Source organism: Aphelocoma coerulescens, chromosome 3 (assembly GCF_041296385.1).
Source record: "Aphelocoma coerulescens isolate FSJ_1873_10779 chromosome 3, UR_Acoe_1.0, whole genome shotgun sequence".
Taxonomy (NCBI): domain Eukaryota; kingdom Metazoa; phylum Chordata; class Aves; order Passeriformes; family Corvidae; genus Aphelocoma; species Aphelocoma coerulescens.
This window is the reverse complement of record NC_091016.1, coordinates 71,835,431-71,863,264: the sequence shown is the minus strand read 5'-3', so window position 1 is coordinate 71,863,264 and position 27,834 is coordinate 71,835,431. Positions and strand designations below refer to the sequence as shown.

Here is a 27,834-nt window from a genome sequence, read left to right as displayed (position 1 = left end):
ATTGACCGTGCAGCCTCTGGAATACACTGAGGCAGCCCCACACCCTTAATCTTGCTGTGGACATGGGCCAGCAGAAGGGTCAGGTGCGGCACACTGGGCCCCTCCTTGTTTCTTGTGTACATTACAGTGAGGTAGGTAGGTCCTCGCCCTTCCTTTTACTATCTGCCTCTTGCTCTCTGGAAATAGCAGAGATTGCAGCAAAGCCTGAATGCAAGTCAGAAGCCCTGCGCTGCCATTCCTTGTCCTTTCTTCCCTGATCTTCCAGAGCTGCCGGCTCGGACTACAGGAAGAGTCCTCCCAGGAGGACAGTGTGTCTCCCTGCTCCTGGTCCTGGCTGCTGGTTTTGCTGGGCCCAGCCTTGCCTTGTCTTACTGCCTCTCCCCACCTCGTCCAGGCTGCAGCACCCTGCCGGAGGCAGCAGGACCTTTCTAAGGGCTTGGGGGCGGTCAGGCGGGGAGAGCCATGAATTGCCTCCTGGCACCCCATCCCCACTCCTGGAGCTGGGGCTGCATGCTGCCCTTGCCCCCCCCAGGTATGTGGGTCTGGGCTCCGGGTTTGGAGGGGCATCCCGTGGGGCTGGCTGGGCAGCTGCATCCTTCCTGAGCCTTGGTTTTGCTCACACAATGCTGTCATAAGAATTGGAAATCTCTGCCCTGCTCATGCTGCTGACAGCTCGCGAGTGCCTTTTGTGTCTTGCAAGGGTTTCTGCAGCTGCAGTGAGTTCTGTGTATTGCAGCTGATAGAAAAGGTCTTCTGCACAAGCTTTCTGCTTTCTCATGCTTGACTGTATAAATGCATGCTTTGCAGGACTCTTTGCACACTTTTACCTTCAGAGTTTAAAGTAGTGTTTCAATATAATGTACTTGTGGTGAAGTGGTGATTAGCCAGTGTTTGCTGTGGTTGTACATTCACCTGATGGTACAAAGTACTTGTATCCAGCAGCTGAACTGTGTAGGAATCACAGAAGAAACCATGGGAGCAGCTGTGTATTGATATGGTATCATATATATGTTACTCTTGCAGAGTTCCTGAATGATTACTAAACCTGCTGTACTTGATGAATTTTCTTGCCTTACAATGCAGTTTTAAGGCCTAATAGGCATTTTTAATGTGTCCTCTTGTTCCTCTTCACAGCTTCAATTTGCACATACCGTAGATCTCTTTCAAAACATGCTGAAAGGCAAACATCTTGACAGTCAATTACTTGAATTTTTTTTTTGCTCTTTAGATGGCAATCAAAACAAAACGAATGAAAAGAAAGAGAAGAAAATGGTTTCTCAGAAACCCCATGGTACCATAGAATATACAGTAAGTACTAGTGTGTGGTGTGTTCATGCCTGTTTTTGAAAATGGAGCTGTTGAAGTTGAGAGGGAGGCAGTGGCACAAAAATGAAAGCACTAATACTTTCTCAGTTTGCACCTTTCTCAATAGGGGTTGCCCCTATTGATACCATTCAAATACCACTGTATGGGGAGAGCTAGGGCCATGTCCTTAATCTCTGTTCAACCCAGGTTCTCTGCCTCTTGCAGCTGCCAGTTCCATTTTTACTTCTGCATTATGGCTCTCTAGTAGAGCAATGGTTTTGTTATTCTGAAAAATACTCCCATTCTGTGGTGTTGCTTAGGTCATCAAGCAATTGACCTGTGCTTGATGAGATCTGTTTCCCTTAGCTGGAGCAGGGCAGCAGTGTGCTAGCTCTGCCCAAAACGTTTGTGTGAGCCCTCAGTGCATTATGCTCTCTACCATACAGAGCCTCTGTGGAAGGTGCTATCCCAGCTGGGAACTGCACAAATGCCTGATGTGCTGTGGCAGCTGGAGGTGTAGTGAACTCTGCAGTGTATGACCTTCTCCCCCTTGCCAGACCAGTTCTAAATATGGTTGTGCTGCTTTAAAGTTTTAAGACAAAAGGAGTGGGACATCTGTAACACCTCTACATTTTATCTACTGTATAGTGTGAGAGAATACTTCTGTTCTTTTTTTTTGATACTGATTTATCACTTAAGCTATTAAATAAATGGGGTGTTGAGGTCATTGATTCTATTCCCTGCAAACAGTCTGTTAGATGGGTTTTAGTTCATGTGTGGTGCTGTGTTCAGTATGGTATCTTAGTCATAACTCTTTCTTCAGGCTGGAAATCAGGACACCATAAACAGTATAGCATTAAAGTTCAACGTCACCCCAAACAAGCTTGTGGAGCTCAATAAGCTTTTCACACAGACAATTGTGCCAGGCCAGGTAAATCTTTTATTTATTTGGTTTTTTTAAAATATCTGAAACATGATTATTTGCTATGTATTTAAAAGCTTTTTACTACTTACATGTATCTTTTAGGTACTTGGATACAAGGATAATGGACAGTAATTTAAAGCCCTCCCTCAAAGCGAAACTCAGTAGATTATTACTTGGAATTGATGTGGGGGAGAAGCTTTGTAATTGCCATATCTGACTTGTTATTTATGTACTGTCACTAAAGCTTGAAGATGACAAGCTCAAGAAGATAATACAGCTGTTGTAAGGGAGTTGGATTCTTGGGAAGTCTGGATAAATGCAATCTATAATGCATTAAAGAATTAGAGAGTTAGATACAGAAATTGAAATGGCTTTGTGCCATTATGTTGGGTATGAGTCAGTCTCCTGTAAGATGAGAAATAAATGGAGAGAGACTTTTTAGGAGAGTCCAGAACTGGAAATGCAAGTGTGGAGACTAACACCTGGTTCATGAAGAGCAGATCTCTACTTCTGCTTCACAGCCATGGGGAGATTGAAGTGTCTTGATTTGCCGATAGGGAAACTGAGGCACAGAGAGATGGTGTGACTTGCCTAAGAATACCCGGCAGACAAAATCTGGAATAAGGAAATTAGTTTCATTTTTCTGAATGTTTTTAAGGTGTACATTGCAGATATGAGTGATCAGTATTGTGTTGTCTTTCTAATAGAACATAGTGAATAATATTCTAAAGCTTGTGCCTCACTGTTTTGAAATACCTGTTTGTATTTAGATTCTCTTTGTGCCAGAAACAAATGCTGGGAGGCTGTCTTCTAGTCCTGGTGCTCCTGTTTCTCCTTCATCATCAGATGCTGAATATGATAAACTCCCTGTAAGTCAAACATGGTTCACTGGTCTTAAACTCTCAAAATATTTTCTGATTCTGAAGCTGAGAATCCAGGCTGTGTAAATAGCAGGGGTTTTTTGCATTTACAGGCCTTGTGTCTAGTGTATTGTGTAAAAATAGTTTACTGTACTACAAAATTTACCATGTCTTAAAAATACTCCAAATAAAGGGAATTCTGGGTGTGGAAACCTATTACAAGTTCAGTTGGGCCCTGAGTCTTATCAAAACTACTGAAAATAGTGTAGTGCATAATCTTTAAAGAATAAAAAGCTAAATACGAAAAATTATTTAGTGTTTCCTACTGGAGATTTTTATGCTGCTCTGCAGTCCAGAGCCTTGATCCTGCACTGGTGTCCTTGAACAGGGAGGCTGTTGGTTTAGTCTGAGCAGTCAGTTTCTTTCTAGTTAAACAAATTGTGGTGGTACCCATATACAGACTTGTCTTTGGACAAGACTGCTGGATATAATCTTTGTGAAAGGCCTCAGCCTAGCTGATCTTTCATCTTCTTTGGAAGGGTGATTTGCCATTATGATTTTTAGTACCTTTAAGCAGTTTATCTGCCTTTAACATCTTTAACATCTGCTGAGGTTAAAGTAATTAGTAATTTCAAATACATCACTAATCAGAAGTGGAGAGAAGCTTGGAGTGAACAATTGTGTTTAACCTTACCCTTATGCCTCTGCATGGGGAATCACACCAGTGCTCTGTGAGCAGAGGTCTTCAGTGTGGATGATGTTTCAGGGCAGGCCCTCTCCCTAATGAGAGTGTATAACTGAATTTTGGTGAGCTGACCTACCTTGTTTTTTTTAATTTCTTGCCTCTTATTTGTGTGGAGTTTCTCTCAAGGTTACAAGGGTTTTTTTCAATACAGGGTACTGTGGGAAGTGTGCATATATACCTACATACATGACCATTGCTTTTCTTCCTTAAGCAAAAGGAAAATAATTGTTTGAACCTGGCATTTTAGTTTTCAAAAATATAAAAGTATATGATTCTGGTCCTGTTGCTCTTCAGTGAACTTGTTCTTTTCTAAGGATGCTGATTTGGCAAGAAGGGCTTTCAAACCAGTGGAGAGAGTCCTGTCCTCTACTTCAGAAGAGGATGAGCCTGTGGTTGTCAAATTTTTAAAAATGAATTGTCGTTACTTCACAGATGGTAAGGTAGGTGGAACCTGATTTTTGGGCATTGTTTGAGATTCTCTTTGGATAAGTGAGCAATGAATACTGGGGGAGTCAAGTGTTCCTCATGTCTTTAAAGAATGTAAAAGTTACGTTGGCTTTATCTATTACTGCTGTTTTTGTTGGTACTGTGATAAGATGCTGTATAATTTTTTGTTCTCTTGGTTACGTGTTGCTAGATACACAGAGAGAACTGCACTTCAGAGTTATGACATGTCAGGATTAGTTGTCCAGTTCCATCAAATTGAGCAACAGCTTTATAAAACAAGTACATGCCAATCCATTTCATTTATGACTTGAAGAAAATTTTAACTGTTTCCAGAGCAGTGTTTCCAAATATGTTTATGTTGCTTCTGCACTTGCTAATGAATGTTGTTCAAGCCTAATAAAAGGATAAATATTGCATTATACAATCTTTTCTTTCTGTTTCTTGTGAGTATTTTTGTAACATGTGCCAGGACTGCAATTCTAAATTACAGCAACTGTTTTAGAAGTAAAGGCACAAAGCTTGGGTAGCATTTTAGCCCACTTCTCAAGGTCGCAAGACACCGTCTTCCTGAACTGCCTGCTTTGATATATCTGTCCTTGTTGACTCTGGTTACAGTTAGCTTGTCTGCGTGTTTGGGTTTTCAAGTTCTCTGGAATTTATAACACTGGAGATGCTAATCGTTGTTGTTTCAACTTTTTTTTTCCCTTAGTCCTGACTTTTGTAAGATGGATGTGTTTACACTTACAGTTTCTGGGTTCTTTTTGCATTGAGTGGTTGTAGACTGTGCTTAACAACTCTGCAATTTTACAGTCTGCTATTTTGTAGAACGTAACAGAGAACTACTTGATATCTCGCATGTAAATTAGGGCAATACTGTCACTTTGCTATGTGATGCTTGTCAGGTACAGGGGATACAGATTGCCAATTTTGTGGCTGCAGGACAGAAAAAGTAATTTGCAGTCAGAGCAATCAAAAATGAGATGGCTTCTTTGCCAGTGTAGCTAAATCCCTTGTTGCCTTGCTTCCTGCAGTTGCTGGGTGGGAAGTGCAGCCTACTGATGTATGGTCTTCTGGCTTCTGGGAGAAGCCTCTGCACTTTGTTTTGATTCTGTCATCCAGACACAAACCGAGCTTGTCAACCGAGTCATACAGGAGAAGCAAATGGGAAATATGGACAGATTTTGCTTTATAAAGGAGCAGGCATTCATGTGCCTGTTTGCCAGTGCCAAGCCATCAGCTTACTATCGCTTTCAGGGGGCCGGGGGTGGACAGCCCGGTGTGTTGCCACCTTCCTAGAGAGAGCGTCCTGCAAGGAACAACTCCTCCAGGGGCAGTGGCAGGCCTCCCTGGGCAGCAGGGGATTTCAGCAGGTGTAGTGATTTCTCTGCTACAAGTGATACCAGCTCTTGTGATTCAGCTCTTTGTGAAATCACCCCAGGCAAACGCGGGGACAGAGAGACAGGAGCCTCGCTTGGCAGTTCCATGGAGGCAGCTTTTACTGTCCAGCAGCCCCTGTGAAGGGAACGCCAGGGACAAAGGCTCCCTGATCAGGGGCAGAAACAGGGGGCTTTTCTGGAAAAGGCAGGGGGTGGGGTAGAAACCAACTAGCCAACTGGGTACAGGCTATTACCATAAAGAAACAAGGCATGCTGGGGGTGGTTCACTTTCTCACCATGACCCCAGGAAGGTTTCTTATCTCTGGGGAAAGTCGTCTTGCCCTCAGGCCTCTCTCCTCCAAGGGAGTGCAGAGGGCTCCCGTGCCAAGGGCTCACAGCCCTTCACATCTTACTGCTTGAATAAAAAGCCCCACAAACCAAGCTTGTGGTCTTTTACCTGCCTGTTTATGAGCCTTCCTTGGCTTGCCTTGCAGATGACCTTGGATAATTAGTAGTATCTGCAGTGTGGATCACTCCAGTTAATCTGTGTATCCCATTCGTCAGATATCATGATTTACACACAGCTTCTGAGTTGGTCTGGTGAATTTTGTAGTTCATCTGGAGGAGAGGGTGCAGAAGCAAGACAGTGGAAATCTTCCTTTTCAACCTTGAAAAATGGTCAGTTGTCATGGATTGATGCTGAATAATGGCTGATGCAGCAGCTTTTTATCAAATCCATGGCTAGAGCACATTTTGAAGAATTAAATGAGTCCTCTACAGCTGTGCAGAATATGCTTGGACCAATGGTAGGAGCTGTTTCGAGGTTAGGAAGAAGCTGTCTCAGATCCCTGTGTGAAGAAGGTTTTTGCATCTACCTCTGGGAAGGTAGATCAAGGGAACTTCTAATGTAGCTTGGCATAGTAACCTGGATGTTTCCATGAGTAAGACTGCATTCAGGTGTGCTGATTGCATGTAAATTCATGGATCAAATTAAGGTGGTTGCATCCAGAGTAAAATGCTATAATTTTTTTTTTTAAATAAATCCACTAATCTGTTTTGTCTGAGATTGATTAGCAATCACGTTTTTAACTTATAGCAGTCAGAATTGAAAATTAAGTAGTTCAGATGTGCTTACTTATCATCTAGGAGCTTGGATGTTGCTAAGATATTTTTGTCTTTGCTCTCCTTACAATGTCTGACTTGATGCAATTGGAAAGCAAAGTATTTTGCTAGCAAACACTGCATGACACAGTATAAAGAGGCAGGAAAGTGGTTTTGCTTTTTAGGATAGTAGCCTAAAATCCAGTACCCAATGATGAGTGCATTACATGTGATCTGCTGACTCCTTTTTCTCCTGTTTTAGGGCGTCGTTGGAGGAGTCATGATAGTAACTCCAAACAATATCATGTTCGACCCACATAAGTCTGATCCTCTGGTGATTGAGAATGGCTGTGAAGAATATGGGCTCATCTGCCCCATGGAGGAGGTTGTCTCAATAGCGCTCTACAATGACATCTCTCACATGAAGATTAAAGATGCATTGCCATCGTAAGGAGTGTTCTTCCCTGAGCTTACATTTGCAGATTATTAGTAAGGGTCATGGAAAAGGGCTGGGGGAGAGGGGAATTGAGAGGAGGAGTTTTACTGCAGCAAGAGTAAAGTACCAGCAAAGGTGTGATTCACTTGTGTTGTTCTTCCACTTTAGAACACTAAAGTGACATTAAACACAAATGAGTCATGAATATGAGAACCAAAGTGCAAAGGAGACCAGTACAAACCAGTAATTAATAAAAGCATTTGTGGTATGCCATGGTTGGGCTCTCGCACTGACCCGTCTCTAGGGCTATTTCAATGGATGTGAAGAGGTTTAGATTTGGACCATTGTTGTGCTGTCAGGACTGTTCTCAGAGGAGTATTTGAACCTTTTGAAGATAACAGCACCTTAGCTGCCATCTTCAGGACTTAAAAGAACCACCAGACTGTGGACTACTTCTATCTCAGAACCAGAAATACATTAATAGTTATAATCTATAATACATAATAGACCTTCTGGGGTGGGCTACTTTCATTTATGCACAGACCAGGCTCTGCTTATCTATTTGTTCTAAGCAGGGTTTTGTTCTTATAGGCAATACCTGCTTGATCAGTTAAATTCATTGAATTCCCTCCCTTTTCTCATTTCAAGAAAAACTTTCCAATACTTGTTACACTCATTACTGGAGTGTGTAATAGCTTCTTAGCAACTTTTAAGTCATGAGGATCTTGTATTCTCATTCTCCTCAGACTTTTTAGCAGTAACAAAGAGCTCAAGTTTTATGCTGATACATTTTTTCAGAATTTTCCATTTTGAAATGTTATATGATTGTCCTGCTTTAAAAAAATATTTGGGGAAGCCTGCATTCAAACAGTATATTTGAATAATGGAGACAAATTAAAGAAGAAAGCTACTAACTCTGTTGCCTGTTACTGTTTTGCAGTAAACGTGTTCAAGCAGGATACATCTTATCTCCGATTTGTTTTTCTCAGAAATAAATTTGTACTGACTAGGGAAGCATGGATGGTTGTAGATGTTGACTCATTGTCAGGTGTGGGAAATTACAATACTCATATGATTTGAATTAAATTCCAGCAGCTAAATACATGTCCTGTGTTTTTTTTGTTACTGAACTTCTGATGACTTGCACATTCTTATTACACGTGTAACATTTCTTCACCCACGTGGCACAGTCTGCCAAGTGGTTTACTCATTTTATTTTGGTATTATACTTTTTTCTCCATTGTCTTTAAAGTCACTTATTTCCAGTTCTGTATGTTTATTTTGGAGAAAGTTGTTTTTCGTTGAGTTTCACGGTTTAAGTTAAGTTGATATTTAGTTTTCTTTTCATTTTTTTTCTGTTTCCATTTTGCTTTTAACATCGTATGTACATCCATCATTTCCCCTGACAGTGACATACCAAAGGATCTTTGTCCTCTGTACAGGCCAGGAGAATGGGAAGACCTGTCCTCTGAGAAAGATATCAATCCTTTCAGCAAATTCAAATCCCTTAGCAAGGAAAAGAGGCAGCAGAATGGGGATGCATCTGTTGCTCTGGGTGCCAAACAGATAAAGCCTTCAGATAAGGAAAAGTCTTCTGATTTTGAAGTTCTTCAGTCATCAGAGAGTACCGGCTCAATCAAATCAAAGTCTCTGGAGTTTCCCAACAACATCACTGCCACTGAACATTTGGAAAAGTTTGATGTGGATTCATGTACCAAGGACCCTTCCAGGGAAAAAAATGCTTCAGATACCAAAGAAAAATCCCCTCTAGGAGGAGAGCATGGCTTAATTGAGCTGGAAAAGACATCATCTCGTATGGATAGAGGGTTGGACAGGAAAATCTCAGTAATGGAAGGCTTGCTGGCTGACCCCAGGGACTTGAGAACTAAGCAGCAGGTAACCAAACCTACTACAGAAGTCCAGGAGCACTTGACAGTTGATTCCTTGGAAAAAAAGGACAGTATTGAACCTAAAGCTGACTTAGACTTAGAGCTGTGTGAAAAGCAAGATGTTATTCCAGAAGTAAACAAATGTGTCAGTTCCCCGACAGGTAAGGTGGAGACTGAATTGGACACTAAGAAAGAGCTAGAGAAAGATAAACTTATTGAATTTTACCTCAATAAAGATGGAAGTGGGTCTCAGTCATCTGAAGATTTACACAAGGCTGAAATCCAGAAAGGTGAAAACAATAAAGCAATTGGCATAGACCTTACACTTAGCTGTTCAAAGTCCCAAGCTAATGAAGTCCATACAGTTAAAAGTATGGAGCTTGATTCCTGCTGTGTTGAAAGGAAAGCACCTTCATTAGAAATCAGCTCAGCAGCTGCAGAGGAAAAGGATCTGAAAGAGTCTGTGGACTCTTCATTAGTACCAGCTATAGACAAGACCTGTCAAGAAACACAGTTAGACAATCAATCAGAAATCAGACTGTGGCTGCTGCAGAAAATTCAAGTGCCAATTGAAGGTAGGTGTCTGGTTATCCTTGTTTCCTCTGAGACTTGGACAGCATTATGACGGTAACCTTTGAATTGACAGCCTTCTACTCTAGATTCCCTCTTTCTGTAATGCCTGGTCTCTTTTTTACTCTTTGTGTATTTTAATTTTATGTTATCTGCTATCTTCAAATTCTCTAAGCTTGTAGTTTGATAAGTAGCTTGTGTGCTCTTTCCACATTCATTGATCACTCTTTACATAATCTTTACTTCTGTTTGCTGGCTTTAAGAAGGACAGTGAGATGTCATCCAGTTCAGTATTGGCAGGGACACTTCATGGCCTAGGAATTGTCACTCCACACTGGTAACCCCTGTTGCCTCATTGAAGTCTGTCAGTGGGTTTCTGATAGTATCCAAAGTAATAGAGCACTGCTATGAAGGTACCAAAGGGTACCAAAGTATTCTTCACACTATTGGCCTGTGTCTGGTGTCTCTCATGCTATGGAAACCCTTAAAGAAGTGATAAACAGGAATACATGTATAATCCTACTGACTGATCACTTTTTTCCTGATTGGTCGTTGCATTATCAGAAATAATTCAGGCTGTTCCAGGAAAGCATGTAACAGAAAGAAATCTCTGTTCAGAGCGTGTGCACACATATTACCATTTCTATGGCAGCCCAGTGCCTTTAAGCACTAGTCTGTCCTGGAGCATTGATGCTCCTCTCTGGGTAATGTAATGAACCAGTGGACATACCCTTGATTCGTGTCAAGTGGTGGGGGATGATTAAAGTGGAAGTCTTTATTTTAAGAACAGTTCTTCTTAAAATGATTTTTCCTTTTTTTTTTTGGTAAGGGTTTATATCTTGCTGGTTGTATTTGGCTGTATGTGTATGCCTAAAACAAAGAAGGCAACCTCAGTGTGATTGAGGCTGTAGTTTAATAAGCAGGTTTTTTTTTTCATATTAGCAATTTAAGGAGCTTAAACTGCTTCTAGGCTTGGCCCTGTCTTGTGCAGACAAAAGCTGCTTGTATGGCTGTGTGACTGAAAGAGTCGAGAAACTGATTGGGCTTTTTGTGTGTGTGTGCATGCAAGATTACCCATCAGCTGGATGGGTTTTTGGGACCCAAACATGTCCCCTTTATTTGCCTGCTTCATGTTGCAGGCAGCACCCAGCCAGGTCATCTTACCTATTTCTTTACAGGGCTGTTCTGTACATAGCTGTACTGTTGAGGGGGATACAGGCTGTGACAAAATGGGAATAAATGGCCTCAGTTTAGGATGAACGTGGTTTACTAAACCGGTTGTGCTGTTAAAGTCAGCTGTAATTCTGTGTATGGTGCCTCTGAGTATTCCTTTGCACAAGATTATTAATCTTGGTCACAGTGTTTTATCAGCTGCAGTATTTGTACTTTCTTGTAAGCAGACCATTTCTCTTGTGTCTCGTTCAGATATGCTTCCTTCAAAAGAGGAGAAGAGCAAGACTCCTCCAATGTTTCTGTGCATTAAAGTAGGCAAGCCCATGAGAAAGTCCTTTGTGTCTCAGAGCACGACCATGTCTCAACAATACAGTAAAAAGATAAAGCAACCAGAGTACTGGTTTGCTGTTCCTCGGGAAAGGTAAGCTGCACTCCTCTTAGCACAGAAATGTCTGTCTGTTACTTTTTAAATCTGTAGTGCTTTCTAGAGTTGAATCTGGCATTCCCTGCATGGTCCAAGGTATGAAGTGCAGCAGGGATGCTGAGGGGTGCCCTCATTTCATTGCATGCCAGTGACATAAAGCAGTGTTTATTGCTGGTCTAATATGGCTCTCAGTAGGAAGAAAAAAGGGCTCAGGTGCCACTTGAAGATGGAAAGAGTGATATAAGTGCAGCTAACATATGATAAAAATGGGAGATGATCAGGGTTTCAGCTGTAGTCTAGGAAGTGAGGGAAAGGGGGAAAAGGGAGTAGTGGCTGGAGCATCATAAAATGCACTAAGGTGTCAGTGCTTAAAAAAATAGCTATTTCATATGAGCAAAGGGCATCATGTGGGAAAAGGGAGGCACTCCTAACTAAACAGGTTATTCTGTCTGAGTATTTCTGTCTTTTGTCCCATTAAAAAATAGTCCCTTTGCAGTAAAATTGAGGAACATAACATGTGTTCCTGTAGATGTGTATTAATGCATAAATAGTACTCTAGAAAAAAACAAACAACAAACTAAAAAAGTGGAGGTCTGTGATTTTCCACATAAATCACCTAAGAATTTTCACTGGCTGTGAGGAATCAAATATGTGATCCTTTTCTTGACAGAAGGCAGCTAGAGCAATTCTCTGGTCTGTTGATGAACCAAAATCAGTAATTCTGGTAAATTAGATACCAGAAAGAAGGAATCTGGACTTGTGATCCATCTCAGAGGTGTCTCTTTCAGATGCAGTAAATTTTTTTTAAATAATTTTTATTTAATAATTATAATTTCAAATATGTAGCATGTGTGTTGATTTAAGTGTTTATATTTTTTGTGGTTTAAAAAGGAGTGTTTTGACTGTCTGTAGTAGTGTGGAAGTTGCTGTCCTAGAACTCTTCATGGAGGAGAGGGAGAGGTTTAATCCAGCTGGAATGCGGCCCTTGGGAGAGTATCTGGATAACTTTTGGGTTGCTTGCTATCTGCGGATCCCAGTCCTTGACTCCTCGGGGATTGCAAAAGGGTGGGTTCAGAAAATTCTAGGTTAAAGTGTGAGAAAATACTTCAAGGAGTTGAAGTGATGCCATAATACAACACAAGGTCAGTTACTGCTTTGGGGATAATGTAGCTAACAGTGAATAAAGCTGCTGAGCTGACTGAGGTCATCTCTAATAATTGCTCTGTGCAAAAGGTAAATCTATCAAGCTTCTTACCACAGACTTGGAAAACAGCTTTTCTTCTTGTCCTTTTATGAGCAGAAGCTTTCTGAATGGTGAGCAGACCTAATCCATATATAAACTGAAGTGTTGACAACTGGTTTGTATTCCAGTTTTTATAATAAGGAAAAAGTAACTTCTGCAGTGAGCTGCTGCAGCAGCACCTGGCCATGCTGGCTGACAGACGAGAGCTTTGATGTCAGGGCTGCTGTTTGGATCTTGATCAAAAGTAGTGGTGAATGACTGGTTGTAAGATTGGGTCTTTTTGGTGCTATTCATGCCTGTTTTAACATCACAGATTTGCATGAAAGATCAAGTAGAACTTGGATCAGAAATTAAATGTGAGACCCACTCCTTTGTATTAATGCAAGATGTGTCTTTGCCTCTTGAACAAGACAGTGTTTTCTCCAAGCTCTTGGATGCTTTCCCAAAGCAAAACAAAACACTTCCTACCTGCTGGGGATATTCTTGCATCAGTATTGTATAGAATATAAGCATAAGTGTTGCATTTTGAGAGTGCCATGAATAGTAGGTTGTTTGGGATAGCTTTGCAATGTATTTTAGACAAAATGTGAGATAATTTACTAAATTTAAAACTATTTGGAATGCAGTTTATATTCATGTGTGAAAATGTCAAGAATATCATTCTCATCTTGTTGGCCACAAAGCAGCATAAATAAAACACTTTGTCCAGTCACAGTAGCTTGTACAGCATCTTAATGCTTTGTAGTAACTAAAAAAAAAAAAAACAAAATAAAAAAAACAGTCCAAACCTGGAGAGAGATTGTGAAAAAAATTGGTCTGCGTGTCTATATTTAATGTAAGCTAAATCTTCCTCTGATTTGCTTTTAATTACATTTTTTCCACAGTCACAGTGTTTGCTGTTAAAACAGCTTCTGTCATCAGTTGTGAAAACAGCTCCATTTTCAGCCTCGGCCCCATAGCCCACAGCTCCCAGCAGAGCTGCTCTTCCGTGTGCAGGCTGCTGCTGCTTTCTGAGCCCAGTACTTTTAAATTTTTTTTTTTTAATTGGAAGCCTCTGGAAACTTTATTAATACAGAAAGAAGAACTTTGAGGCTCTTTGTAAAGGCTGTCACTAAATCTTAAGTCTCATTTGCCTTTTGTGCCTGCTGTAGGTGTTCTCTCCCCATGCGTGGCTTCCCAGGCGCCGCATGTGTCCCGGCACACGTCGCCCCGAGACCAGCACAGCATGGCTGAGTTAATCAGTGACTGCAGCACTGCTTTGTGCTGCCTCCTTGGTCACAGCAGTGCTCACCTCAGCACACAGAGCGTGTGCTGGGCATCTTGAGTTGCCTTATATACAGACCACTCAGTGCAGGGCAGCTTCTTGCCAGGTTCAGCTGAGCAGAGGGGCACCCACGCTCTTGGACACGAATAGAGAGATTGATTCTTTTACTGGGAAGTTTTGCAATGGGTGCAGCTCACAGTATTAGAGGGTAAGTCTGTGTGTGCTCTTACTATGTGGATTTATGTTTAAATGGTATGTAGATTTCCCACCCTAGTGGATTTTGAGTAGTAGTAGTTCAGTAAGTAGGTCACACATTTCCTCAAGACCTTGCAGAGGAAAATGCCTTGCACCAAGACCGAGATAGTAATGCAGAATTTCTTTGTTTGTAAATAATAGCATTGACTAGTTCCTCAGTCAAGAAGTAAACCTCTTTAATTTTCCATAGTGTAAATTTTGCAAACAGGTTTGGTTTATGAATGCGTAATTTGCACTGAAGTTGATGTAAAAGACACTGCACTGAGATCATGCTGCTGAGAGGGCATCTTTCAAGTTTCTTTCTTGAAAGCAGACAGATTTTCAAGGAGGAAAAGCGAGAGGAGTTGAGGCTTGTTTGTCTGTTTCAATTTTAGCACCCTGCCCCGTTGACCTTTTTGGTTTTGGGTAAGTTTTGGTTTTGTTTTTGTTACTGTTTCTGTGGGATTTCCTTTTCTAGAGCAAGATATTGCTGGGTTGTAACTCCTGCTAGTGTGTAACAACCTGTAGTTAACACAGTTGAAGCTGAGACCTGGAAGAACTTGCAGCACAGCTATCTGGAGTCAGTACTTAGATGATGCTTCCATGCACTTACACAGGGCTTTGCATAAAGGGAAAATGATTAACAGGATCCTGTTGCTGAAGGATCATTCTTCCATGCACCTGTTCATGGAATGGAATAGGTTGCATAAAACTTAGATTTAGAATCCTTTTGAATTAGCCTTCTACAAGGAGATTACTCTTAGACTCCTAATAATAAGATATAAAGCCGTACAGAGGAAATCTATGAAAACCTGTTCATATCTCTAGCTTAATGTCTTCTAATGAGGGGTCATAGAAGTCTGTATAAGCTCATAAAAGCATATGAGGGCTTACAATACCTCAGCCCTCATAAGATTTGTGAAGAATCATCATTTAGTCAGGCACATTTATAACAAAGTCATAGGACGTCTCTGGATTAATTTCTTTCTCTGGGCCAGGAACAGTGGTTGGACTTAGAGCCTTTTGAATATTTTCTTTCTGGAGTTACTGACTTCAAGTTTCTATAGTTGTCTATTTCCAAGTACTTTGTTTTATTGATGTTTCCCTGTTAGTGCATGATACACCCATAAGCATGTGATCACCAGAACAGCTATTGAGTTCTAGGATAAATTTTCTTGCAGCTGTCAAGTTGGCTGTAAGAAAGTTCCTCATGAAGTGGTTTTTCAATTTAAAAATTGGCTCAAATATTTTCAGTTGTGAGCTTGGAAATACCACTGTAGCATAATGCTAGAATTTTATTAGCAGAACATCCCTTTTCAGAATGACATCACCTTTATAATCACCTGTTTCTATTTGATGCTGTTGCTTCTTAAATCTGGAGTGTCTGGATTTATTTATCAACTGTCCATTGCAGAGGAAAAACTTAGTTATGTACTACTTAAATAAACTGAGCATATACAAGTGCATGGGACCTGACAGGAAGTATTCTGAGTATATTGAGGAAGTTGGTTGATGTTATTACGAAGCTGCTTTCTATCATCTTTTGAAAGGTTGTGTTCACCAGTAGTGTTCCTTAATAATTGGAAAGACAAATGCTGCAACCATTGTCAGAAAAATCAAGGAAAATATGTGGGAGGACAGGGCAGTCAAGCTTCACTGCAGTCCCTGAGAAGAACGTCCTTACAGACACCATTCCAAGCACATAGAGGGAAAGAAGTCATCAGGATCGGCTGTCATATATTTACCGAGGGCAAATTGCTTTTCTACTGACCAAATAACTTTTCTGTTTGAGATTGCTAGCTCCTTGAGCAAGGAGAGAGCAATGGATTGTTGTTTTACCATCACATTACTAAGGCTTTCAACACAATCTTCCATAGTATCCTTATAGCCAAACTGGCAAGATGTGACCTGGACAGGTAGGTTACAGCTAGTTGTAAAACTGGCCGGACCATTGGGCTCAAAGGGTTGGTAGTTAGTCTGAGTGGCATCGAGGTACAAGCGGTGTTCTTGAGGACTGATACTGTTTAATGCCTTCATTGGTGACGTGGACATTGAGACAGAACACACCTTTGTCATTTTGGGGAATGACACAAAATTTGGGGAGTGCTCATAATGGGAGGGCAGGGCTGCTGTTCAGAGGGGCCTCAACACAGTGGGCTGACAGCTCAGAAAAGCAAATGCAAAAGTTGTGCACCTGGGATGGAGCAGTCCCTGCAGCAGTAGGGTGGGGACGGGTGGCCTGGGGAGTAGCTCTGCAGAAAAGGAGCTGGGGGAGTTGAGAGCAAATGGAACATGTCAGTGGTGTGTCCTTGCTGTCATGAAAGCTTTGCTTCTTGCTGGCTCAAGTAAAGAAGAACAACCAGACAACTTGGGTGGTCATTATTCCCCTCTTCCTTTTAGACACTTGGTTAAAAAAGAAGGTGAGGGGACAAGAAAAAGAAAATGTAGGATGGCACCAGACCCTTCTCAGATCACGTGCTACATGCTTCAGAGGAAATCATGATTAGGTAAAAGAGAAAAAAACCCAGGAGATGGGCTATGCATGGAGAACTTGTAGAATCACTGTTGGAGATTTTCCAACTGCAAATGGACAAGAATGTGCAACCTCCTAACTTGGAAGTTAGCTCTGCTATAAGCAGAGATGATCTCCAGAGGTGGCTTAAAACATAAATACATTCTGTGATTCTGATATACAAGTGTGCTGCTCTCCTTCATCCACCTGCATAAGCATTCTTTCAAACTGATCTTAGCCAGACAGCAGCAACCACTATTTTATTGTCCTTTCTGAGGGATTTGTAGGAATTACGTAGTTAGCTTTCCGGAGTAGGACTACTGTACATAAAATACACAGTGCTCAAGTCAATTTTCTCTTTCAGTTAAAGCTCAAATTAGTTAGCAAAGAGATCATCAGACTGCTCTTTCTGAAGCCTCTGTGAGCAATGCTAATTTATTCCTTTTTCATTTCCATGATGAAGCAAAGTAAATCCTTTATTCTTTTTGTAGACTCATTTGAAAAAATCTGGAATTATACTAGTGATCCTAACAGGTTGTAACAGTGCTGAAATGGTATTTTAAGATTATTTGTGCATTCATATAAATCCAAGTCACTTGAAATACGGGGGGGGGAATGTCTAAATTTCTCTAAGGTTTTTCCTCTTTTCTGTGATCAAGGCATTGCTGGACATAACCTTCTGGTGAAAAGCTGAAGAAGGATCAAATGTCATAAGCACTTACTATCTTTCTATCTGCCCTCTTTACTGTGGGTCTGGTTTTTCTGTTGGCAATTCAACTTCTTGTATAGTGGATCCACTGTTGTATTGCTGTTTGAAATTGCATGTGTTCGTTTTAACTTATTACACTAATTCCTTCTTCAGAAACTGTTTCATGGTTTGTTATGGATGTTGTAAAGGAACATCTTTTTAAAGACAGTGGCTGAGAGCTGACTACATTTATGTAAGAGCATGTGCTGCTGGTACTATATCATTAGCAAAGCTGTCAGTAACAGCTTATTTTCATAATGCTAAGAGAATGAAGATTGTTTTGTGGTTAGCCTCTATAACTTTTAAAGGGCAGCTGGAACTGTAGTGTAGACATCACTGGTGATCTCATGGCTTGTTTTATGCTGCAGGTCAAACTAAATGGGTAAAGTGAATGTTTTATGGAGTCAGCTTTTGGGAGTATGATGTAATACCAATCAATTTGACTTCTTAATATGAATTGTGTGGGACTGGACAAGTCACATTGCTTTACCATGATGCTTTGGTCTTGCATATAGCAAAGGGAGGAGAAAAATACATTGTGGGGAGTGAAATCAGAGAAACCTTGAAGTGGTTCAGGCTCCCAGGTGGAGGGAGCTGTTGCTTTGTGTGGTAAGTGAGGGTGGAGGTACACAGGTATCCTGTTTGTGTGGTTGTCCCTGCTTTGTCATTGGGCAAAACCTCTGTGCTACATGACAGTGTTGTACTCATGGACCACTGAACAATGGTTGTCTCCTCCTCTTCTCTTCACAGGGTGGATCACTTGTACACATTTTTTGTTCAGTGGTCACCAGAAATATATGGGAAAGATGCCAAAGAGCAAGGTTTTGTTGTGGTAGAAAAGGAGGAGCTTGACATGATTGACAACTTCTTTAGTGAGCCCACTACTAAAAGCTGGGAGGTGAGTCCTTTCTGCATTTACATGAAGCATGTGCATATCAAGTACGCATCCCTGTGCTAAGAATCTCAGCAGTTGTTATTTTGAGGATTTTCACGGTATTTCTTTGTAGCAGTTGCTGCTTTATATAGAGGTCTTCTTAAGGCTTGCGTCTGTCTCAGAAATGTACTCATATTCCTTCAGTCTTCCTTTTTTCTCTCCCTACAAAGAGCAGGTAAACAACTGGGAGCTCTCTGGTGTGCAACCAGTAGAAGTTGTGTAAATATTTTGACCATGTGATATTAATCTTTTGCAAAGCCATACAGGCGTATGTTGTCAGCATTGCTAAATTTTTAATGTGTTTCCTAATGTATTTATGTGCTATAAATAAAATCTTCAAAATCTATATATGCACGTAAACACTAACCCAGACTCCTGTGTGCTGGTTGAAATGGATTGGTGCGTGGTGATGAGCCAGACCCGTGCTACTCTGGCGCACACAGCAGTACTGTTTGAATATTGGGTGTAAGTGGGATAAGTTTTATCATTGGACTTTGGCTTTTTCACGTGTGGTCTTTTGCAATCTATTTTAACCACTCGGCATGCTTGTGCTTGTTATGTCTTTCTTCTGCATACAAAGCCTAGTTTCTAAGAGAAACAAGCTTGCACACATTTAAAAAATCATATTTCTGAATGCTCAAACACTTTCTGTGCTAAGGATATGGAATAAATGAAAAAGACGAATCCCAAAGTGGGAAATATCTTGATGGTGATTAAAAAAGTTATCTGATTATTTGTCTTAAACATAAACTTGTTTTCTTTAAATTCTACTGCCCTCTTTTTTTTTTTTTTTTTGACTATTTTTGTCAAAGTATGTTCTGTTGAAAGATGGAGCTTGGAAGTGGGACTTGTCATTTGAAATGCAGCAACTTCTATTCCCAAGGAGCTAATAGTTTTACAGTTTTGTAGTTTCTCAATGTTGGTGCTTTGTGAACTGAAAGATGGGGGGAAAAAAAGAAGCCTTCTTTGTGTTGCTTAGAGCTGAGTGCAGTCATACATTGCACTAGATTTCACTGTTCAGTTATTTGCATGCTGTTTTCATAAAACCGAAATGAAGGAGAGTCAGCGATCCGAAGAACAGATGTAGGAGAGGTCTGGCCACACTGGCAGCTTGTCTCTCACTGTTTTATTTAGATATTTATTGGAAGGAAGAATTAGCTGGAAACTGCTTTTAGAGGTGTGTCTCTTTTATTTGTAATACATTCCAGCTTTACCAATTTAAAGTAGGGCTGCCAGGAAATCTCTATTGAATAACGTCCAAATTTGGGCATGATGACTGTGAAAGTTTCACTCTCCCTTGCGGGGAAACAGAAACTCTAATTGTAGAGAAGCATATAAGCAATCTTATCACAGCATGCCATAGCCAGTAGCTGTCTGTCACACTTGTGGCTGAGAACTCTGCCACTAGAGCAGGGGTAGAGTAGTGGGTACTGCGAAATAAGCTGCTAGATGATGAAACAGAGACAAATGCCTTTGAATATTCGAATTGTTTACTGTGCCAGACCGGACCAGGAGGAACCTTTTGTGGAGGTATGTTGAATTGTTTCCCATTTGAACAGTGTGAATCTGATGACAGTACTTCTGTCCTAGCAATAAATGTGCTCTGCACTCAGGCAGGGGGCATTTCCACCTCAGGTATCTTCCTTCCTTGGTCCTATAAAATCTTTGAAAGATTTTGTAGATCTGGTTTCTGTAGTGGTCGATTCTTTTCATCCATTTCTGCTTTTGTGTGGTCTGTAAATACCTGATCTTGCAGATGCCTCCTTCTACAGTTGTTGACTGAACTTCATTCACATGTGCAGTTCAGAGACTGAATAGGTGTGTATGCAGAGAAGAGGGGGGGCTTGTCTGTCTCTGGAGTCAATTTACAACTGTGTTAATAGGTTTTGCCTGTGTGAGTTTGGTTGTATTTTGCTACAGATACCTCTTGTTGGTTGATTTGCTGTTGGTTGATAATTTTCCCCCACTCCTGGAGGGGAGACTATTCCTAAAAGATAGTCATCAAAAGGGGAGTTGGGTACTTTCGATTTAAGGCGAAAAAGGTGTTAACTGAAAAAAATATATACAATAATGGTGTGGGAGATGAGGAGGGAAGGCAAACCACTCAGAAGGTGAAAAAAGAACAATGATAAAAGTAGAAAGATTGTTTTCTTTGAACAGTTTGTTGTGGGGTGTTTTTTTGTTTTTTAATTATCCTAATTTTGCAGTGCAAATCTTTCCTGAAATTGACCATATGAAAAATTTTCCAGCACAGGATTATATGTGGTCTCAGAAGAAGAGGCCAGAGGGACAGGATGAAGCTGTAGAGCCCTTGCAGTCTCTTGGGCAGGAATACCTGTAACTGCTCAGGTGTGCAGGGGCACATAGCAGTGTTAGTTCTGCAAGCTGGATTTTGCCTTGTGATCCTGCCTTCCTCACTTTTCCTGACCCTGCATTATTGGAGTGCCAGTGCCCAGGTGCCCTGCTCAGCTCCAAGCAGCTGCAGGAGAGCATGGGCTGGACATGAGTGCATGCAGCAATGTGTAGCTCTCATCCCACTGGGGATGCCAGGTGTGACTGATGGTATTAGGGCTGTGTGAACTCCTCACCGGTCCTGGTCGTCATGAAAAACTTCTGTGCTTTGTTGTGTGGTTAAATCCACAGCTGGAGTCAGTCCAGCGCATTTGCTTTCTTGCCTGAGGGGCAGGTGTGTGTAGGATCTCCAGGCATCTCTTCCCAATTGTCTCGACTGTTGACAGCTTCTGCAAATTTAACCAGTGATCCTGAAGGCATGGAGCAATTATGCAAAACTTGATCTGTGTGTAACATGAAAGCCATTTGGAAGCCTCATTGGCAGCGAGGTGCATAGCAGAGTGCACAGTGGGCTCTGCAGCTGCATCTTGAGATTCCTGCTCCAAGACAAGACCACTGTGGTGATACACTCATGGAAGGAAAAGGTGGTTTATGGTTTCCTGTTTGTTTTGTAGCTAGGCCTTGCTGCTTCCTCTTTTCTTTCTTGTCAGCTCCATTTTGGAGCTTTTGCTGTTGCTTCCTCTGTGCCGTGGTAGCACTGAGCCCCAGCCAAAGCCCCACTGCTGGACACAGCGAGTCTCATCTCACCTCCCACTGCTGTGCAGAGCTGAGGCTCCTGGCACTTGCCAAGTGCCCCGAGCTGCACTGAAGGGTTGGCAGCTTTCCAGCTGTGCCAGGTGATGCCCTCTGCCAGCCATGAGGCTGAGCACCCCAGCAGCAGCTTGTCCAGAGCCAGGACACCTGGACTGCTGCTGCTGATGGATGAGGTGATTTCCTCCTCTCTGCAGGGAGCTCTGGGCACTATGGGTGCTGCCAGCCTGGAAGCTCCTGCCCCATGCCACATTTGGGCTCCTGTTTGCTACTCATGCCATGTGGAGTCCAGAGTTTGTCCCCTGTCTCTCTGAGCATCTTGTAGGTTGTTGAGTCCTTTTATAGACAAGCATTAGGTGCATGGTTTCGCATGCTCATTTTATTTCTAGCTTTATGGGAAAAGTTAGTGGGACTTATCTGTATCTACTGGAGAGAAGTCTGTGCTTTGATTTTTAAGTATGTCAATTCAAACCTGATATTAGAAATATTTATATGGACTCACCTTTTAAAATATTACAATATTAAAAAGTCTTAAAGGAATAAACAGAAGTTTCCAGAGAGCTGTTTGATAATTTTCAACTAGGAATGTATTTTATAAAGACCTTGACTGTCCTGCAGTCACAAAGACACCTTGCCAGTTAAGATTTTCCCCATTTTCTTATGGGTACCTATGCTTGATAAAACCATCCCATATGGTGATTTTGCTCCATACAGTGTGACAGCCGAGGAGAAAGTTTTAAATTAATTGACTTCAACAGAGGATTGATGGTGTAAGAGCTATGCTTTAGGTTGGACACTTGTTCTCTTGCCACAGATCATTACTGTAGAAGAAGCTAAACGAAGAAAGAGCGTTTGCAGTTACTATGAAGAAGAAGATGATGATGATACTTTGCCTATCTTAAAGCATCACAGCGCTCTCCTGGAGAACATGCACATAGAGCAGGTATGGCTGGAAAACCCTCAGGTTTCCTTCAGCAGACAGCAGATGTGGTGCTGTCTCTGTCGAGTGTGAGAAGGAGAATAGGCTGGCTCAGTGCCTGTGCTGCTTGTGTAACCATTTCCCTCATTCCCTGCCCCCTGCCCAGCTTGCCCGGCGCTTGCCCGCACGGGTGCAGGGCTATCCGTGGCGCCTGGCATACAGCACGCTGGAGCATGGCACCAGCCTGAAGACTCTGTACCGCAAGTCAGCTTCTCTCGACAGCCCCGTTCTCCTTGTCATCAAGGATATGGACAACCAGGTAAGGAGAGCTTGTTCTGGGGGGGTGGAGCCGAAAGGGAAACATCATGAAAAGTGATCATTATGAAATGCTACTCATACTGTGATGTCAAGCCAAAATAAGACATTGGTGTATTCTTTTATATTTTCTACTGCCTAAACTTGAATTACAGCTGGCAAGTACTTCAGCACTAATAAAGGCTTTAGAATTGCAATGAGTGCAGTAGTGCCTTTGGAAGTACCTTTCTTAGGTATCTCAGTTAAGCTGTGACAAACAATGCCTCCCTGGAGGTCTCATTCTTCAGTAGCTCCTAGAGTCAGCAATCCTGCTGCCATTGTTGTCATCTGGCTTTTAACTTGCAGAATACAGAAGATGTGGAGGAATACTTGCACATCTAACAAACTTCACTAGTTGGTTCTTCTAACATGAAAATCAGCTCAGTTGATCTTAGAAAGTACTTTGAAATGTTTGGGATTTTTTCTCTTGGATTTTGCACTGTCCACAAAAGTAATGTAATAATTTTATTCTGACAGATATTTGGAGCGTATGCTACACATCCCTTCAGGTTTAGTGACCATTACTATGGCACTGGTGAAACATTCCTCTATACATTCAGTCCACATTTCAAGGTAAGTGGGTGTTCACTTTCTCAAATAAGATTTTTTGGGTTCCACTTCTAAAACATTTATGAGATTTTTATGAAGACAGCATGTTTGAGTGTAGAAGATGTGCCAGATGTTGATGAATGCAGTTAATCATTCACTGCTTCAATGCAATACTTTAAGCAGAAGTGTCTGTAATTATCTGAAGAGAGGATAGTCTGTAAAGGTGAGGAGAGGGTTTTAAGTAGATTGAAGGGGGAAGCAGGAAGGAGTTAAGGAGTGAACTGTCAAAGATTCACCTTGGAAGGCAACGATATCAAGAACAGAATATAATTTCATGCATTCTTAGGATCACAGTGACAACAAAACAGAGATGAGTGGTGCTGAAATACCCCTTAATGCTCATGGCTTCTGCACGTTTTCCATATTGAACACATTGTTCCTTTTTAACAGGATACCACTTGATTTAGAGAGGGAAGCAGAGTTTAAAATATGGACTAGAGTGCCTTGTTCATAGTTTTGAGTATGTACTGATCTTTTACTTTCTACCTTACCTTTTCCCCTTTCAAGAACAAAATAAAAGATGGCCACACCTTTCAGCTGCTAAGAGTAGGTGCCCAGTAGTTTGAGAGTACAAGAATCCTCACAGTCCAAACATATTTGTGTTTTTTCCCCTCCTCAGGTATTCAAATGGAGTGGAGAGAACACCTACTTCATCAATGGAGACACTACCTCTCTGGAGCTTGGAGGTGGAGGGTGAGTGAGTGTTTGGTTTTCAAATCATATAGCCAACTATTTTTTTTAAATTTTAAATGGAAATAGGGACAATGGTAGTTGCAATAAAAACTTACCAGTAAAATGGCTGACCTTACTTCTAGTAAACTGTTTAGAGAAGATACCTCAGCAATCTGATTTCTGTTACAGACTGAGAGCAGTTTTGTTTGCTTAGAGTTGCTTGATGTTAGGCAAGTAGGGTTTGTTGCAGAGTTGTTTTGTTAGTTGGGGTTTTTTTTAGCCAGGAACAAAACAGATGTTTTGGGTAGATATATCACTCACTGCTGAAGAGGTTTGTCACTGGAAGATAATCCCTAATGGCAATTTTGCCATCAGTTTCTAGGATTTATCACATGGTCCTTACTAAGTTTTTTTCTGTTGATGCACAGAGCAAGAATACAGACAGGGCATAATCAGGTCATGAGTTTCAAAGGTCAGTAGGTACGAAATCAAGGGCTAAGGCTGTACAACCAACTAAAGCTTATTTGGAGGTTGCACCATGGGACAGCTAGGCATGGTTTGCATCAGGAGTGGATAAACTTCCCTCCTCCTTTTAACCAGAAGGTGTTCTGTCCACATCCAGACAGCCAGGGAAGGGACCCCAAGGTCTGTGCCCTGGTGTAGCCACAGCTGGCAGTGTGAGCAGCTGGGTGGCCCGTGGGCTGTGGGCACTCACGGGATCCTACGCGCTGCTCTGCTCACTGGAGCAAACAAAAGCAAGGGGACTGCTCCATGAGCTTCTTGGTGAGTGCTTTGCCGGGACTGAGCCCTTTGCATTTGGCCTAAGAGATCCTCAGAGTCACTTAGATTCCTGCATATGACTTCTTTGACTGTTTATACAACTTTCAGTGTTTTTACTGTTCTGTGTAACACCAAATTTGTTGTGTATTTCCTTTCTAGTGGCCGGTTTGGTTTATGGTTAGATGCAGATTTGTATCATGGGCGAAGCAACTCCTGCAGCACCTTCAATAATGACATCTTAACTAAGAAAGAAGATTTCATAATACAAGATGTAGAAGTATGGACATTTGAGTGAAACACTGGCTGCCTTAAGGACTGGATCCATTAGGCACTTAAAAGCTACCCAGAAGGTGCAGGCTGCCTCACCACGTTACACGCTTTTTCCTCAAGTTTGTACCAGAGCATGACTACGCAAAAAAACCAAACAAACAACCCAAGAATAAAAGAATTGGTTTTGAGAGGCAGTAAGAACAGTAAGAGATCACTCTGAAGTGTTTTTTACTTCCTCTTCCAGCACTCTTCCATTGAAGATACAATGCTTATGAAAACGTTCATGATGTATAAGTTGAAAACTTTTTATGTAACTGTGAAAAAAATCCTGTGGAAGATCTATAACTGTCTAGTACATTCCATGTGTATTTATGTTCAACATGCAAATGCTGACCAAAAATAAAAGGTTACTTTACCAAAATCTACAGCATACTATTTGTCATGGAAAAGAATCAGAAATAGGTGTACACAGCACTTAAGGGAACATGTTTTTAAAATTATTTTATTTATTGTTATTGTATAATATATTTTTTTTGTAAATGTATTAGCTATGAGGTTTTTTGTTTAATGTTCAAATCACATTTTGATAAATAATTACTGTTGAGGTAGGTTTCTTATGCATTGGCATTTATTCTGAATCAATTTATTTGATTTCTGAAGTTAATTTTTATACTTTTATTTTGTAAATGAGATTTGGTTTTCATTATACCCTAATTAGAGGGTTTGTTTTCCTGGCAGAAACACTTGAGTGCATAATTCTGTTTTACTTTCTTTTCCTGAAATGAGGGAGAAGGTGGATAGTACTTCTTCTTAACTCTGCTGTCACATTCCTGTTAATAGATTACTATTTTGGCAGTGTATGGACACACTGGGCAGCTGCCCCCTGGTGTAGACTTTATCAGTTCTGTTGCAGTCCACAGAATTGGGATAGCATGCTCTGAATACGCCCGAGTATTATTTGACTGTTTACGAAGGACATTTCTAAGAGAGAACTGTTTTTCTGTATCACCACCAAATGATTCAAAATAAGCCACCCACTGTGGCTTATGAGCATTTCTCTACAAATTGAAGAATTTGTTAAGGAGAAAATACAACTGAGATTTAGAGAAGAAAGTTCTTTTCCTAACAGGCCAGGTCACGTTAGTATAAAACTTGTTTTCCTAATAATTACGTATATCATTTCCTTTAAAAAAATACTTCAAGCAGCAGTCTGGTTTAGGATTTGACAGCAACTAAATATTCTTGTTTGTTTTTCATGAAATTATCAGATACTCCCTCCTACCACCAAAGCTGAAAAGACTCTATTATTACAAAATGAAAATTTTGGTAAATGGAGAGAGTGTGAGAGAGGACTGGCAATCTTCACTGTTTGCTAATGAATTCTGCTTTGCCATTAAGCTGTGGTTTTGTTTACACAGTCTGGGTCTAACCAATATTAGGGCGCTGTCCTGCCCTTAGACTTGAATGTTTCGTTGTCCTGAGAAAGGCAAGTTTTAGAGGCAGTAGTGTGCATTAAACCAGTACAATCTAATATTGGAATATTATTAACTGAGTAATACAGCTCAATTTAGTTACTCCTCTTTCCTTTTTGAATAGATTAAGTAATAATTTTAAAAAGCCAATTGCTTTTCTTTCAAAAGCATTTCTAAATCTTAATCCTGCATAGAAGTTTCACAGTCTAAAAAAACAATGCTGTACACAGTAAGCCTGTAACACGCTGCACATGAGCTTTTCACACTTCCTTTCTTTGTGGTCTACTACAGCCATAAATAAAGTTCTTATTAGTAATGCTTTAAAATATTTTGGAAGTTGCTGACAGCATAATGCTTTGAAGATACCAAGAATATCTAACACTCTTTGCTCTTTTAAATGGTGGCAGAAGACCACTTAGTAGTTAAAAAAACCCAACCAACCAAACACGCAGCAAAAAATCCCCACAACAAACAAAATGAAACCAAGTTCAACATTTTGCATACATTTCACTATTGCTACCTACAACTTACTCCATTATATTATCCTTGTCAAAGCATATCTAAACGCTGTGGTCTATATTCAAAACAGTGTTGTTCAATCAAAATTCTGTGACCCTTGAAACTATGAATATTGAATATATGTAATGCAGTGCTATCACAATATTTTCAATAAAGGAATTTATGCATTCAGAAACTTGTTACAGATGCTTTCTCTTTTATTCACAAACTTTAGAACATTTTAAAGATTAAAGGATACAGCTTAAGTTACAGGTTATGCTGACAAATACCTGTGCCACCTCATAAAGAGAATTTCAGCAATACTGTATTTTACAGACACAGATAAGGAGATTGGAGATTTTGGTGGGGTTGGTGTTGAGATTTAGTTGTTCTGTGTGTGTAGTATGGTGTGTTCTAAAAGAGAGCTGTGTTTTGAATTCACTCCGACACAGACAATGACAAAGCGCCAAGAAATGCCAGAAAACAGTTAAACAGTTGATCTGGCAGCTCTTGCTGCTATTCTCAGCTGTAGTGAATGACATGTATCCCCTCATCTTTTTTGACCAACCCCATACCAGAAGTCAAATGTCCACATGCATCATTTCTGTATGCACCTTTTTCATATTTCCAAAGTGTTCACATATATTTTTATGTCCAGCCAAGCAAAGCAAAGATGTCTTAAAAGTTCTTGGGTTTTGTTGGTTTTCATTGTATACAGAAGTGGCATTAAGAGAAAACAAACTACAATTATGTGTGAAGTGGAAGAAGTGTGCTATCCATGAGCCTTGCATTGAGTGAAATGGCAGTAACAACTTTCCTAAAGTAACTGGAAAATTATGGTCACTAGTAATTTTTCTCTCAGGGAGAACAAGAGCTTGTTCTTGCAACATCAAGCATGTGTTCCTTCAGTGCTACTTGGATACAGATTTTTGATTCAGGACAGTGTTCAAATGCACGCTCACAAATCAGGCT

At 40.9% G+C, this 27,834-nt stretch overlaps 1 protein-coding gene across 6 annotated transcripts in view; it reads left to right on the top strand.

Moving 5' to 3' along the window:
• The window catches only part of NCOA7 (nuclear receptor coactivator 7), an 84,942-nt gene extending 59,520 nt beyond the window's left edge, over nucleotides 1-25,422 (top strand). For 3 of the 6 annotated variants that reach the window (XM_069010836.1, XM_069010834.1, XM_069010835.1), the window contains 13 exons: nucleotides 1,229-1,308; nucleotides 2,129-2,236; nucleotides 3,001-3,099; nucleotides 4,150-4,275; nucleotides 7,022-7,206; nucleotides 8,605-9,659; nucleotides 11,080-11,248; nucleotides 18,003-18,150; nucleotides 22,103-22,231; nucleotides 22,374-22,526; nucleotides 23,039-23,134; nucleotides 23,790-23,863; nucleotides 24,782-25,422. In XM_069010836.1, coding sequence (XP_068866937.1) covers nucleotides 1,229-1,308; nucleotides 2,129-2,236; nucleotides 3,001-3,099; nucleotides 4,150-4,275; nucleotides 7,022-7,206; nucleotides 8,605-9,659; nucleotides 11,080-11,248; nucleotides 18,003-18,150; nucleotides 22,103-22,231; nucleotides 22,374-22,526; nucleotides 23,039-23,134; nucleotides 23,790-23,863; nucleotides 24,782-24,917 — 2,558 coding nt within the window. In that variant the 3' untranslated portion in view covers nucleotides 24,918-25,422. Of the gene's footprint in view, nucleotides 1-1,228; nucleotides 1,309-2,128; nucleotides 2,237-3,000; nucleotides 3,100-4,149; nucleotides 4,276-7,021; nucleotides 7,207-8,604; nucleotides 9,660-11,079; nucleotides 11,249-18,002; nucleotides 18,151-19,271; nucleotides 19,717-22,102; nucleotides 22,232-22,373; nucleotides 22,527-23,038; nucleotides 23,135-23,789; nucleotides 23,864-24,781 lie in introns of those variants that run through there. The other 3 variants (XM_069010837.1, XM_069010838.1, XM_069010839.1) reach the window with 3 other exon arrangements.
• The last annotated feature ends 2,412 nt before the right edge of the window (nucleotides 25,423-27,834 follow it).